The sequence below is a fragment of the Mastigoproctus giganteus genome, chromosome 5 (assembly GCF_048544385.1).
Source record: "Mastigoproctus giganteus isolate SK-2022 chromosome 5, ASM4854438v1, whole genome shotgun sequence".
NCBI classification, from domain to species: domain Eukaryota; kingdom Metazoa; phylum Arthropoda; class Arachnida; order Uropygi; family Thelyphonidae; genus Mastigoproctus; species Mastigoproctus giganteus.
Window position 1 is genome coordinate 115,281,627 of NC_143579.1, and position 14,711 is coordinate 115,296,337.

At 34.8% G+C, this 14,711-nt stretch overlaps 1 protein-coding gene across 1 annotated transcript in view; it reads left to right on the top strand.

Annotated features, from left to right (window-relative positions):
- Nucleotides 1-14,711, top strand: part of mbc (dedicator of cytokinesis protein myoblast city) — a 966,604-nt gene that overhangs the window by 808,080 nt on the left and 143,813 nt on the right. The window contains exons 32-33 of the mRNA XM_090373417.1: nucleotides 7,560-7,716; nucleotides 9,041-10,060. Of these exons, the coding sequence (XP_090229543.1) occupies nucleotides 7,560-7,716; nucleotides 9,041-10,060 (1,177 nt within the window). The remainder of the gene's footprint in view (nucleotides 1-7,559; nucleotides 7,717-9,040; nucleotides 10,061-14,711) is intronic.

Here is a 14,711-nt window from a genome sequence, read left to right on the forward strand (position 1 = left end):
GTCCAAATCAGAAGAATCATAAATCTTTTATTTTGCAATAAAATTAACCAGTGGCACAAGGCCTTGCAGTCTACCTGAAAAATGTCTGTGCATTTTGATCACCTTCTTCTTCATGTAGAGTTATTATGTGAAATTGGTGAAACAAATAATATGTGCATGCATTATTTTGAATTTTCACATTTTTTAATGGTTTTATGAACTAGAACAGGTTGTTCAACATACAGCCTATGGGCCAGAATGTGGACCACCAAAGGTTGTCATCAGCCTGCCAACCTTTCTTAAGTGTGATAGATAAATAAGAGTACAAAAACTTTGATGCATTGATATAGCCAGTATAACTCATCCCAGGGGCTCACATCTGGTGAGTATGAGCGTGGCTCATCCAGAGTGCTGAGCTGGATATCATCATTCTTCTCTTCTTTTTTGGTGATTTCCTTTTACTTCTCTCTCTCTCTCTCTCTCTCTCTCTCTCTCTCTCTCTGTCTCTCTCTCTCTCTCCTGGTACAGCATAAGCCTCCGGGCTTCCTTGTACCATATCACTAATAATAATAATAAGACTATTCTATGTTGATTGTACTGCACGTTCAGCACCTTTCAGTCCTGCAGATAATATGTAAGTGGAAAAAGATTACTTTTGTTCACTAACACAATCCATTTCAGTCCTTATATCTAGATAGCTTTGTCTCAGTGCCAGCTGTTTACCCATGGTTCTGCCCTAAGTGGCCACTGGATACTGAATTTGCAAATAGGTACTGTAGAAAAAATATCTCCGCCTTCTTAGTAAATGTGACCAAATACAGTGAAACTTCTCCTAATGGACACCTCTCGTTAACGGACATCTCTCTACAACGGACATTTTCAAATTCCCCAACTCACCTCCATTGGTTTTAACGTGTTTGCAGTTCTATCTAGCGGACATTCTCTGTAACAGACGCAGACAGGCAATCTGCACTGTTTCGTTTAGATTAGCACTTAATTTGATCTCCCCATAACGGACAGCGGGCGAGCTCATGGCCCTTTTTCTAGGAACGTTTCTTCCACGTATTGCCTCAATCGTGTGTTTATTTTCAATTTCCGATTCTCTGAATTTTATCAAGGTTTACGTCGCGGTTCTAAACCCTTTTTCAAGAATTTTAAGGCACGTGTAAAACTTCTGATGAATTTGGTGTGTGCAGGGGGGGGAATATGGTCCGCCTTTCGTCTTTTCAGTTTCAGCTTTCAGTTTTGTTCAGTGTCGTGTGAAGTGCACAGTGTCTTCTCGTAAACATTTAACTTTAAAAGATAAAGTCGAACTCGTTAATGCGTATGATCGGCAAAAAAATAGTGTTCAGAATCTCGCTGCAAAATTCAAAATCGGGAAGACGCAGGTAAGCGACATCCTAAAGAAAAAAAATGAACTGTTCAAACAATTTTGGCAACACGGAAATGAACAGGTTCAAAAATCATTCCTGAAAACTGTTGGACTTCAAATTTGTGGCGCACGTGCTAAAAAAATTCCCATTAATGGGCCTATTATTAGGGAAAAGGCTTTGGAGGTTGCGAAATCTATGGGAGTAAATGAGTTCAAAGCTTCTGTGGGATGGCTAGACAAGTTCAAAACTCGGCATAAAATTTCTTGGAAAACCGTAAGTGGTGAAGGCGGATCTGTTGATACTGGGGTTGTAACAAAGTGGACCGTCAAATTGGAAGATTTATGTCGTGATTTTGAAGCTAAGGATATTTACAACTGTGACGAAACAGGGTTGTTTTTTAAAGCTCTTCCTGAAAAAAAAATGAGTCTAAAAAACGAAAAGTGCCAGGGCGGAAAAATTTCTAAGGAACGCTTGACTGTACTATTGTGTACAAATATGCTGGGAGACTTTGAACAACCTCTTGTTATAGGAAACCCACAAAATCCTTGTTGTTTCAAGGGCATAAAGTTGAATCTTTTGGATGTTGACTGGAAGTCTAATAAAAAAGCATGGATGACATGAGATATCATGAGCGAATGGATAAGTCACTATAACCAAAACATGATTCGTCAAAACAGAAAAATTATTCTTTTCATGGATAATGCTGCATCTCACCCGCACATTGAATTGTCCAATATTCAAATCGTTTGTCTGTCACCAAACACATCTGCAGAGTGTCAGCCCTTGGATCAAGGGATAATAAAAAATTTTAAACTTCACTACAGAAAACTTGTTTTGAGACATCTCATTGCAAACATGAACGATGTAACATGTGCGAGTGACCTTGCAAAGAAAATCAGCATCCTAGATGCGATTCAGTGGATTTCCTCTTCAGTAAACGCAATTAGAAAACAAACTGTCGTGAACTGTTTTGTAAAGTCTGTCTTCTCAAACGCAAAAATTGAAGTTGTGAACAGCAATGTGGAGCACCAAGAAGAAGAAGAACTTCAACATCTATTGATAATGTACGATACTTCCGCTACAAGTGACCCTGGCTACAAAGATATAGACTCAAACCTCACTACAGAAGATGGTGCTCTAGATATCAACGACATTATCATCGATATTTTTCAAGAAGTTCCTCACGAGGATGAAGAAATGGAAGGAGGTCATTCTGTCGAAGAATATATTAACGACGAACCACCGATGAAAATAGAAGAAGCGCTCATACAAATCAATCGTTTAAAAATGTTTTTCGCCACTGAAGAAGATACTGAAGGACTTTCGATGGTTTCTTCACTCCAAACAAATGTTGAAAACAAAATTATCAGCCGGAAGAAGGTGCAGAAGAAAATAAGTGATTACTGTATGTATTTTTCTTAAGATAAAGTCATAATATGCATAGCACAATTGTATGTATATTATTTGCAAAAATATTGTGCAAAATCTGTATTTAATTTAATTTTACATTAAACGTTTATCGATTTTTCTTTATCTCTTGTGTATGTAATTGTATATTATTTACAAAAATATTGTGCAAAATCTGTATATATTTTAATTTAATTTTACATTAAACGTTTAACGATTTTTCTTTCTTTCTTTTTTTTTTTTTCCTCCCTCAGACTTCTTGTTAACGGACACTTCTCTCTAATGGACACATTTTCGTTCCCCGTGGCTGTCCGTTAAAGGGAAGTTTCACTGTATTTTTCTGAATTGCACATTAAGCTACATGGAAAGGATCAATTTTCTAATTGATTATATGAGCATGTTACAGCCTATACCAAGAAATGAAAGCTATTTCATAAACAGTTACTTCTTAAAAAACTAACCACTTTATTTATTTATTTATTTTTTTATGAAGACCCCAAATAGGAGAGGTATTAGAACCTATAGTACTTAGTAGCGTGCGTGGGTTGGAGGTTGAGAAGATGAAAGAAGATATTTGTTGACATTAGAATTGAACTTCTATAGACTGTAATTTTCAGGAAATACGTATGAAGAAAGGTTGTTCCAGAAAACGGCAGTTGAATGAATAAACGAGGAAGATGAAAAGTTGGCTCTGTGAGTACGAAGTTGGACAGTAAATCGATGTTGGCTGGTGGCGACTCTCGTTCAGACTGTTTTGAAAGAGAGAGAGCGGGAATTATAGAATTCAATTCAGAAGAACAGTGCCCATCAAGTATCTGTAGAAAAGGCATGCAGCAGAAACAGTACTTCTATGAGACAACGAGTGGAGAGACTCTGTTAGAGAGGAGTCATTAATTAATCTAACTGCCCTCTTCTGAATGGAATCTAGAAGCCCAAGAGAGGTTTTGGGGATGCTGCCCGAGATGTGGGAACAATATTCCATTGTAGGGCAGATTTGCAATTTGTACAGAGTGAACAGCTGTTTGGAAGAAAAGTAATGCCGAGAGCGAAAGAGAAAACCAAGTTTTTTAGATGCAGAAGAAGCAATATTTGTAATATGCTTGTGCCGAGAAAGATTAGAAGTCATGATAATCCCTAAAATAGATATATCATTTTGCCTAGAAATCGGAGTGTCACCAAAGATAAGCATAGGAGCAGAAGAATCCTTTTTGCGAGATATAAGACAAGACTGAGTTTTAGAAGGATTTAAATCAACTAAGTTGTCTTTGCCCCACTGCAGTTACCTGGAGATCGGCATTTAAGGAATTGGTAGCAGACATTCGAGAAGTTGAAGCTGATTGAGCAGGGCAAGGTTTCTCAAAATGGAAAATGGAATGCGATGTGCTATCATCAGCAAAACTATGGATAGGATTTCCAGTCAATGGAAGAAGGTCATTAATATAAAAGATGAAAAGAGTGAGAGTAAAGAACTGAACCTTGGGGAACACCAGCAATAGTGGAGAAGTTAGAAGACAGAGGGCCATCTACCATCACCCTCAGTGAACGATCAGAGAGAAAACTGGATAACCAATTACAAAAAACAGTTGGCAAACCATAAGATGGAAGCTTGTTTAGAAGACCTTTATGCCAAACACAATCGAAAGCCTTTGAGATGTCAAGAGAAACTGCTTGTGTCTCACTGAACTTTTCCATTGAATTTGTCCACAAATGAGTAACATAAGCCAGAAACCAGTGGATCGACACTGACGGAATTCATACTGGCGATCGTTTATCAGACGGAATGTTTCTAGGTAGTTCAAGAGTTGGTGGTTGATTGATTTCTCCATTACTTTAGAAAGAGTAGAAGTAATTGCAATGGGATGGGAGAGATTTGTCACCCTTTTTTAGGAACTGGCTGGATATGAGCAAATTTCCAAACAGAAGGAAAACATTTTACCTTCGGAATAAGAAAGTGAAAAAAGGCGGTAAAGAATAGGAGTAAGTTCAGGAGCACAGGTTTTGAGAACAAGTGGAGAAATACCATCAGGACCTGGAGCTTTCTTAGCATCAAGATTTGTCAAAATCCTTCTGACATCCTTTTGACGGAAGACCACAGGAGTCATTGAATGGAAATGGTTGGAGGTGTTTTACCGAGATCATTAATACATGAGTTGGAAGAAAACTGGGATGCTAGTAGGTCAGCTTTATCCTTGCCTGAAGTGATAATAGAACCATCTGGTTTGACAGAGGTGGAAGCAGAGATGGGCGAAAGTTGCGGCCAATAGCTTTGGCAAGAGACCAGAATGCTCAGCTACCATTAGGGCAAGAAGCAAGTTTTCTACTGTTAGCCTGTTCAAAATCTAGTTTGGACTGATTAATAACTGCTTTACAATTGTTGTGAGATTTGGCGTAGGCAGAAAATGAAACTGAAGAATTGGAAACAAGCCAATTACGATATGCAACATTCTTCTCTTGAACAGCCTTAGCACATTTATTGGAAAACCAAAGTTTAGATAAAGGATGAGATTTTAAAGTAGAGTGTGGTATAAAGGATTCCATTCCTACAAGAATAATTTCACTAACACGATCTGAGCAAACGTTGACATCAGAAGTTTTGAAACAGTAATCTGACCAAGGAAAATAAGAAAAGAAATCTTGCAGGTCATCCTATTTTGCATTCTTGTAATGCCAAAAAATATGAGGTTGGGAATAGCCATGAGATAAAGGCTCCATTGGGGAAGAGACAATCACCAAGTTATGATCTGAGGTGCCTAAAGGACCTCTCACTCCGACCGTATACTTAGAAGGGTTGTTTGTGAGAAAAAGATCAAGCGTGTTGACTGTATGGTTAGGATTATCCGGTATTGTTGTAGGTAAATGAACAATCTGTGCAAGGTCATTAGTAATTGCAAAAGCCTCAGCATCTCGACCAGCTGGGTCGGGATGACTAGAAAATGGAAGCCAGCTAGAGTTGTGAACATTAAAATCACCAAGGAAAATTACCTTCACTGTGAGGAAAGTTTGACTGGAGAAAGTCTAGTTGCAAAGAGAGGAAGTCAAAGAGCTGCAAGTGATTAGTGGAGTTGGGAGAACGGTAGAGACAACAGAGGAATTTGACACAATGAGGTAGAGAGATTTTAAGCCAGAGAAGATTGAAAAGAGGAGATTCCAAATTACCAAGTCTCTGACAGGGAATATCGGAACGTACATATGCACAAGTACCATCTTTGAGGCGAAAGGAATCATACAGCAAATAATTTGGGCATATGAGATGAGCAGTAGTTGAATCGACCGATAACTGAGATTCTGTCAGAAAAAGTATATGGGGTTTGGCAGACTGCAAATGGAAATGGACATCGTTGAGATTAGAATTGAGACTATATATATTTGTGAAATGAACTAGAAAGTGTTTGGGAGGTTTAGATCTTTTCGCAGATGGGTTTACTGTTAGTTTGACAATTCATGGTGTATTCAGTTATAACACTTTCAGCAAGACGTGCTGAGAAAATTAAGCTTAAAAACTACTCAGCATTAATTAATTGCCTTATTAGATGAATTTGATCAGAAATTTTCAGATATCAGGAATCATAGGCTCAAGCTAAAAATTTTTGTTGATCCATTTAGCATAAATGTTGAAGAAGAAGAAAATACCTTTCAGCTAGAATTAATTGAGGTTCAAGCCAGCAATCATTTGAGGAGAGCTTTTGTTAAGAATAATATTCTCTCATTTTATAAAATTCTCCCTTTTTGTTGATGTATTTATAAAAAATACATCAACAAAGAATCCTTTCCAATCTTTCAAGCCATGCTGTTTGGTAGCACATGTTGTGTAAGCCATCTTTCATTGTTGAAAAATAAAGTAAAAGTCTTGGTCATTATTAACAGATGAACATTTATGAAATGTACCTCATATTGCTATGTCAAGTGTTCCAGTGAATATTGAATTTTTGTGCAAGCAAAATCAATGCCAGATATCTCACTAAAAATGTAATTTGCCTATTTGTGTACTGAATAAATAATAACTCATTAAAAATTTTTCTTTGAATTTGTAATTTTAACGATAAAAGTATTTTTAAAGGCTCATTTACGTACACATTTCTTAAGAATGATATTCTCACTTTTTTATAAAAAATACATCAACAAAGAATCCTTTCCACTCTTTCAAGCCATGCTATTTGGTAGCACATGTTGCAAAAGGCATCTTTCATTGTTGAAAAATAAAGTCAATGCCTGTGTATGACAGGCATCTTGGTATGGCATACATTTGAGAAAATATCCCGATAATTGTGATATATCTTTTAGTAGATTTTTCTCACTGGCCCAAAGAGAGTTGAAAATTTCTGAATCTGGCCCCTCACTCATAAAGGTTAGACACCCCTGAGCTATAAAAATATTTTCATGCTTATCTCTTATGTTTAGTAGTGTTTCCCTCCTCAAAAGATTTAATAAAAATTTTGATTTAAATTTAAAAACACAACATTTTTAAGTTTTTCATTAAAAAATAAATAATTATATTAATAGTATTTCATTTGATTTGATTAGGAAAAGTTCAAGCACTGCTACAGTGCAAGCATAATTTTAAAAAAACCGATCACTTTTTAAAATATAAAAAAAGAAATAGGGTGAACCTGTCATTCACCATGTGTGTTGGGTGCACTACCATTGCCAGGCTAAGACTTGTAAAACATCTTCATGATAATTCTTATTTCAGTATTATTAGATTTTAAAAAAATGAATTAATATTGAAGTTATAATTTTGTATGTAGAAAGAAAGAGAGAAAGCGAGAAAGATAATAAAGTCAGTCATAATTAAATTTTTAGCTTAAGTGGACTTTGTGAGAACCACCAGACTATGCATGATCAAGGTATGAAATTTGTGAAAACTATAGTGAGATTGATGAGACGATTGTTGGAATATAGGACCATTGTAACAGATGAAAACAAGGAAAATCGCATGAGTTGTACTGTTAACCTCTTGGTAAGTTCCAGTTCTTCTATATAAATATTATCCAAACTTGGTGCAGTCTTGCTCAAAAAACGTTTTATATTTGTGCATAGTATGGATCTTTTCATATTCTTCAAGGATCATTGTACAGCCAAGCCTCGCATAACACGAGTTCAATTAACGAGTTTTTCAGTTACCGCTATTTGAAAAAATTATACCACTTTTCACTTTACACTATGCAAATTTCCAGTTAATGGGATCTTTTTTTTTTTTTAATGCGATAGTTAAAAAAGATTTGAATCGCGTGTTAAGCTTACCACGCGTTGGACGGGCAATAAACAAACGTTTTTCTGCTGCCCGCCTCAGTGTGTTCCATCAACTATCGGAAGAAGACATACTTGTTTGTCTCCCGCTAATAAAGTCAATGTTGACTTTTCCAAAAATTCCATCATAACTCCAATACAATACACTCTCTCTACTGCATATCCATATAAGCAAAAAATTTCCAGGAGTTGCAGTAATCACTGCTCATGCACAATTGTTTAATTTCTCCCAAAAATTTCATACTCGTATTTTATTAACTGCTAACCAAGGACACTGTATTAATCATGTTCATCCTATTTTGAGTACCATACCTCATCCTCTTTCCTCATCTATATACCTAGTTGCACTACAGCAAGAAGAATGCACATGCACCGATACTCAGGCATATGTCTTTCTGCTTTATTTCTTTTCTTTTCATTCTCATTATACTGAATATTCTCACATGCAATTCATTCAGAGCAGTTAAAATGCTACAGGTAAGTATATCTTGTTTTAAACTTTTACTGTTTTGTTTATTATATCGATTTATTATCTGCAAATATATGATTGTTTCATAGTCTGATTATATAGATTTACATCTACATATATCACGTTCTTTTGTCTGTTGTATAGCACTTTATTGCCTACTTGAATTCAGCCATCTAAACATACATATTTGTTAATTATTCTGTGTACTCTTCCTTAACAACAGTAACTTGTTCATGTTATTTGACTGAATTTTTTTCATTGATAATTATATAATATTATATTGAAATTGTAAGAGGAAAGCTGATTTTATTCAATTTAGCTCACCGTAAAACTGGATGCAGGTACTTTTGCAGTTTGCTTTGAGTGTATAATTCTCCTGTTATAAATTTCTGCCTAGAATAATTAATATGTCAACTGGATTTTATTAACTATAGAAAAAAAAATTATAATAGCCATATTAGTGCATTTTCGTAACAGGTGAATGATTTTATACATTGCTTCAACTAAAGCTACCACTTCGCATGAATCTCTACAAAATTCTGTTTTTTTTTCTTTTTTGTTTTAGGAATTTTATCATGAGATCAACAGAAAGGAGATGTACATTCGTTATCTTTACAAGCTGTGTGATCTACACTTAGAATGTGACAACTATGTGGAAGCTGCCTTTACTCTCAAGCTGCATGCAAAGCTTTTGAAATGGTCTGAAGATTCTTTACCCCAACTACTAAAAAACAACAAATATCCCAAATGTGAAACACATCGTGAATTAAAAGAAAGATTGTTTTATGACATTATTGAATATTTTGACAAAGGAAAGCTATGGGAAACAGGACTGACTCTTTGTAAAGAGTTGGCATCTCAATATGAAAATGAAGTATTTGATTATGGCAGGCTTAGTGCATTATTGAAGAAGATGTCTATATTTTATGATAACATAATTAAACAGGTGCGCCCAGAACCAGAATATTTTAGAGTAGCTTATTATGGCCATGGATTTCCAACATTTTTACTAAACAAGGTATTTGTTTATCGTGGCAAAGCATATGAGCGGCTGAGTGATTTTAGTAGCCGTTTGCTGAATCAGTTTCCTTCTGCTCAGATAATGACAAAATTGTCACCACCTGGGGAAGAGATAACAGAGTCATCCAACCAGTTTTTACAGATAAATAAGGTTGATCCAGTTATGAGTGAGCAGAATCGTTTGAAAGGAAAAACGGTACATGAGCAGATTTTGAGATATTACAAAGTCAATGAAGTTCAGAAGTTTAGTTATTCACGTCCTATACGAAAAGGAGAGAAAGATTCTGATAACGAATTTGCCACTATGTGGATAGAAAGGACAACTTTAGTAACCTCTTATCCATTACCAGGTATCTTACATTGGTTTCCTGTGACATCATCAAAAACCATTGAAATAAGTCCTTTGGAAAATGCTATAGAAACAATGGAAACAACTAATAATAAAATATGTAATTTAGTAATGCAGCATTACAGTGACCCAAATCTTCCCCTCAATCCTTTAAGTATGTTGCTGAATGGAGTTGTGGATGCTGCAGTTATGGGTGGAATCGTTAATTATGAAAAGGTTAGTCACAGTTATTTTTCACTCTTTTTACAGTTATTTATTTTTAAATAATTTGCTGGAACATTTTATGATGTTGATATATTGACCCAATTTGATTTCTGAGCTGCAGGATTTTTAAATCCATAAGGCAGTCCTCCTACTGGAGGACTACAGTCAGAGGAATTAGGCAACTCAAGCAGTTGTTCTTTGAGTTGTGTTGAAGACATGAGTCAAAATAAAAATGGCCTAAGTTGCCTAATTGGTCCGCTCTATTATTTGTAATTGAATACTTCCTATTTGTTAAACCACAGTGAAACCAGTCACTTAGGCATTCAGTTTTTAGGTTACATGTGAGCATGAGCAAGAATATGGAAGATTTTTCTTCTGTCATTAAATTTGCAGAAGACAATTTAGTGACAGAAGAAAAAAGTGGAAAAACTACCCTACTACCAGGTCTGTCACCATGATAAATGTCACCATGACCTTTATCAACCATACTGAATAAACCACACAGCCAAAGAGAGCCATGTTGTTTATTCAGTATGGTTGATAAAGGTCATGGAGATGGGGCACAGAGGCAAAATTTCTTTGCAGAAATTTTTCTTCTGCAATATAAAAGGTTTTGTGTTTACCAGGTTTGGTTCTAGCCTTGGTGGAACTGAGCACAAAATAGTGTTAGTTCACTCATAAAAAATTTTTTTTTTACCTGTGTTACTTTCATTATGAGTGTGGACCGATGCAACACTTGGAAAAACCACATAACAGTGCACTTCTTGCACTGTATTATTTTGACACTTTCTTTAGACATGGTAATGTGCAGTGGCATTGGTAATTATTGACACAGGTATCCTTTCTAAAAGGAGGTAGGGTGTTTGAGCAAAACATAAAATATATAATTTTATTTTGCATGAATTTAACCTGGTACTCTGCTCACACAAGAGACCTGATGGACCCCACTCCAAAATAACTATGGCATATTGTTATTTCACTGCTACTGGCTGAACCTTTCAGCACCTTCTTAAATACAGATAAACATTTGAGCAGTTTTGGAAGTGAATAATTATACTGGTTAATGTGTTTTTACCTCCACTAACACAGCTTTTTTCAATCAGTTTTATGCATATATTTCATAAATCTTAAAATTTCACATCACAATTTCTACATATACAGGTTTTTGTGTTTCCTATAATAAGTATATCTAAGTATGCCTATAATAAGTATATCTTACTGTAATTTAGGAAAGTAGATGTGACACTGATCTGTAGCATTAACTGCAAATAATGTTACATGCACTCATAGAGAGCAGTAATATTGGAGAGAATTAACTTGTCTAACCTTGTTTATCTTTGTCTCCCACCTCTCTGTTTTTTCAGTAACTGAAAAAACAGTTATAATGTGAATATGTGTACAGTTTATCTGCATATCTATTGCATATAGTTTGTTTCTTCCATGTTTTACTTAGTATTGTATTGTTAAACTGTTTAAGCAGATGCAGAGGAAGTGTCTGAATCACCCAAAAATTTCTGCTACGAAAAATTTCCCCCCCCACTGATGAAGCCCACTAGCTTCGAAACTATCGTCTGAGTAGTGGTATCCACTGAAAATAAGTAACAGTAGTCTTCTCTACTAGAGAAGTGTTATTTCTTTGAAGTAGTGCAATACCAGCTATCTCATTGTGAAGGCACCCACAATATGAGATACAATTAAAACGATGCCTTTACACTACATACGTAGTTCAAATTTATAGATAAACTATGGTGTATCTACACTGATGTTATATATATATATATATCATTGGAGATGTAATAGAGACATCATTTTTGTATTGGAATCAGTGGATCAATTTCATCTAAAATCTGCACCTTTTGCTGTAGATAGAAAAACAATCCATCCCCCTCCCCCCAGTCAGTGTTATTGTTTATTTGGAATGGCATGTTCAAAGGACCTGTCGGGTCCCATGCAACTATTTGCTGTTTTTGCCTTTAGTTTCAACATGCTAGTTTCCATTTCAGCATATTTCAGTAATGCAAGCAACATCCATTGATTGACTTACCTGACTCGTCTCACATCTGTCACTGAAATTAGATACAATTTCTTTTATGCTTAATTATTGTACAAAATGTCTTTTGGCCTAATTATTATTAATGTAAAGTGGTTTCTTGTTTTGATTGTTATTGTTTATCTGTTTATTCCTTTATTTATTTGGCAAAATATATTAATATGTATCCATACATAAGTTTGAATTTTCACGCTCCTACTAGTGTTCTGAACTGGAAAGTGAAAGTGACTGTTAGTTTCAAATTTGTATTTTATGATTGAATTTTTTTTTTTTTTTTTTTTCAAGAGAACTAAAGAAATTTTTGTTTCATTGCAAATAATATTAATAAAAAATCACCATTGGTATGCATTGAAACCTATTAGTAAAAGATTAGCTATTGGTTTACTTAAAGCAGAATTCAGAAAAAAAAAAAAAAAAAAAAAACTTTTTCCAGAAATATAAAAGTAAAATTCAGCACCTGTTTGCATGACCTGTTTTTTACTATCAGGAGCTTGACCACTGCTGGGTTAAAAATATGTGAAGGGATGAGAAGAGAATGGATAAAAACCAAGTTCAGTTTTCAAGGTATGGTTTGCTTATTCATATCTATGCAATGAATTTCAGAGAGATTTTTCCCAAGCTTCCAGAACATATACATAGTTATGTTCTGACAGCAGAGTTAGGCAATATACTTCATCCAACAGATTCAGATTATTCTGATTCAGAAGCATTCTACTGCATGAAACAATTATTTGAATTGTATAAAAACAGGATACTAAATTTAAATTTTAAAGTTAATAGGGGTACCATTTCTGTAGCTTCTGTGAATGGACCACCATTGCTATATGTTGAATCTTAATATGAAATGTGTATTTAATTGAAATTTAATTTCAAGTAAAAAGTTAGGATTTAAAAAAAAAAAAAAAATTCCGGCTATCCTCCTGCTTTTTTTTTTTTTTTTTCCCTAATAAAAATTATTAAATCTACTTTCCGAATTCAGGGGTTGGTAACCTTTGATTTACATTAGAATCAGTGGATCAATTGCAGTCTTTTTTTCTGTCTTTTCACTTATACCCCCATAATCAATTAAAACTAATCCTTCTCCTTCATACATCCCTTCTCTTGCTTATAGAGGGTGTTCATAAAGTTTTGTGCACTTTAAAACTGCATTAACTTAAGTTGTTGCAGTTTTAGGTTATTGCAGTTTTGCAATAACTTCTGTTCCATACAAAAAAAAAAAAACAATCTGTGAAATACATTGGAAAGGTCATTTATTCTAGTTTTTATGCACAAAAATAATTACTTAATTTACTCTGATTTTGTTTTTTTAATTGTTTCAAATAATCTATCCTACAAGAGATGCCTTCAATAAAAGAGAAAGTGAACTGTGTTCTCTGACTAGCGAGCTTAAGTCCATATCTGTGTTTAGAAGAAAATTTACAACACATTACAAAGAAGAAGAACCACACAGAAGTTCAGTGTCAAACTGGATGAAGAAGTTTAAAGAGACTAGTTCTGTTAATGATGAGCCACAAATTGGAAGGTCTGGATTAAACAAGTGGACTGTAGCATCTGTTGAGAAAGCTTTGAAGCAAAGCCAAAAAAAATCAAAGACAGGCATCCTTTGAACTTGGTGTTCCTAAAGAAACTTTGCACAAGAACAACATCATTAACAGAACAAGTCTTTAAAGAGACTAGTTCTGTTAATGATGAGCCACAAATTGGAAGGTCTGGAAGTGGACAGTAGCATCTGTTGAGAAAGCTTTGAAGCAAAGCCAAAAAAAATCACTAAGACAGGCATCCTTTGAACTTGGTGTTCCTAAAGAAACTTTGCACAAAATTCTTAGAGTGAAATTGCACAAGCGACCTTATAAGATTCAAGTATTGCTGGAAGAGGACTACCATGTGAGATTATCTTTCTGTCATAAGTTTAATTAAAATGTTGAAAATGAGATCCTACCTCTAGACAATCTGTTTAGTGATGAATCAAAATTTTACATTAGTGCACCTGAACTAAGACATTTAAGAATTAAAGCCGACATGGCTTTTCAGCAAGATAGAGGATTACCATGCCACTTCTCTTAGAATACATGACAATTTTTAAACAAAGTCTTCCCAACAGATAGATCAGCAGAAGTGGGCCAAGCTCAACTCCTCGATTAGTCTCCATTGGACTTGTTTCTATGGGGGCATGTTAAAAGTGTGGTTTACTCCTCAAAACTCGTATACCAGGATTGTAAATGCAATTAATAGTATAACTGAAACACAACTAAAGAATGTGTTTATTAAATTGAAAAATTGGACTATACTTTCTTTGTATGAGTAACAATGGAAGTTATATATTGAATCTTAGCAACATTATGATAAATATTCATAAGATTGCTAAGATTCAACATAACCTCCATAAACCACCATCAACATAACCTCTTTTATTCTAAAAACTGGAATAAATGACCTTTCCAATGCATTTCACAGATTGTTTTTATCTCATATGGAACCAAAGTTATTCCAGTTTTAAAGTACACAAGGACTTTATGGACACCCCGCACTTCCAATGAAACACTTAATGAAAAACAACAATAAGGGGTTCTCTGCTTCTATGATGATCAATATGCAGTACCAATACCAATTTTA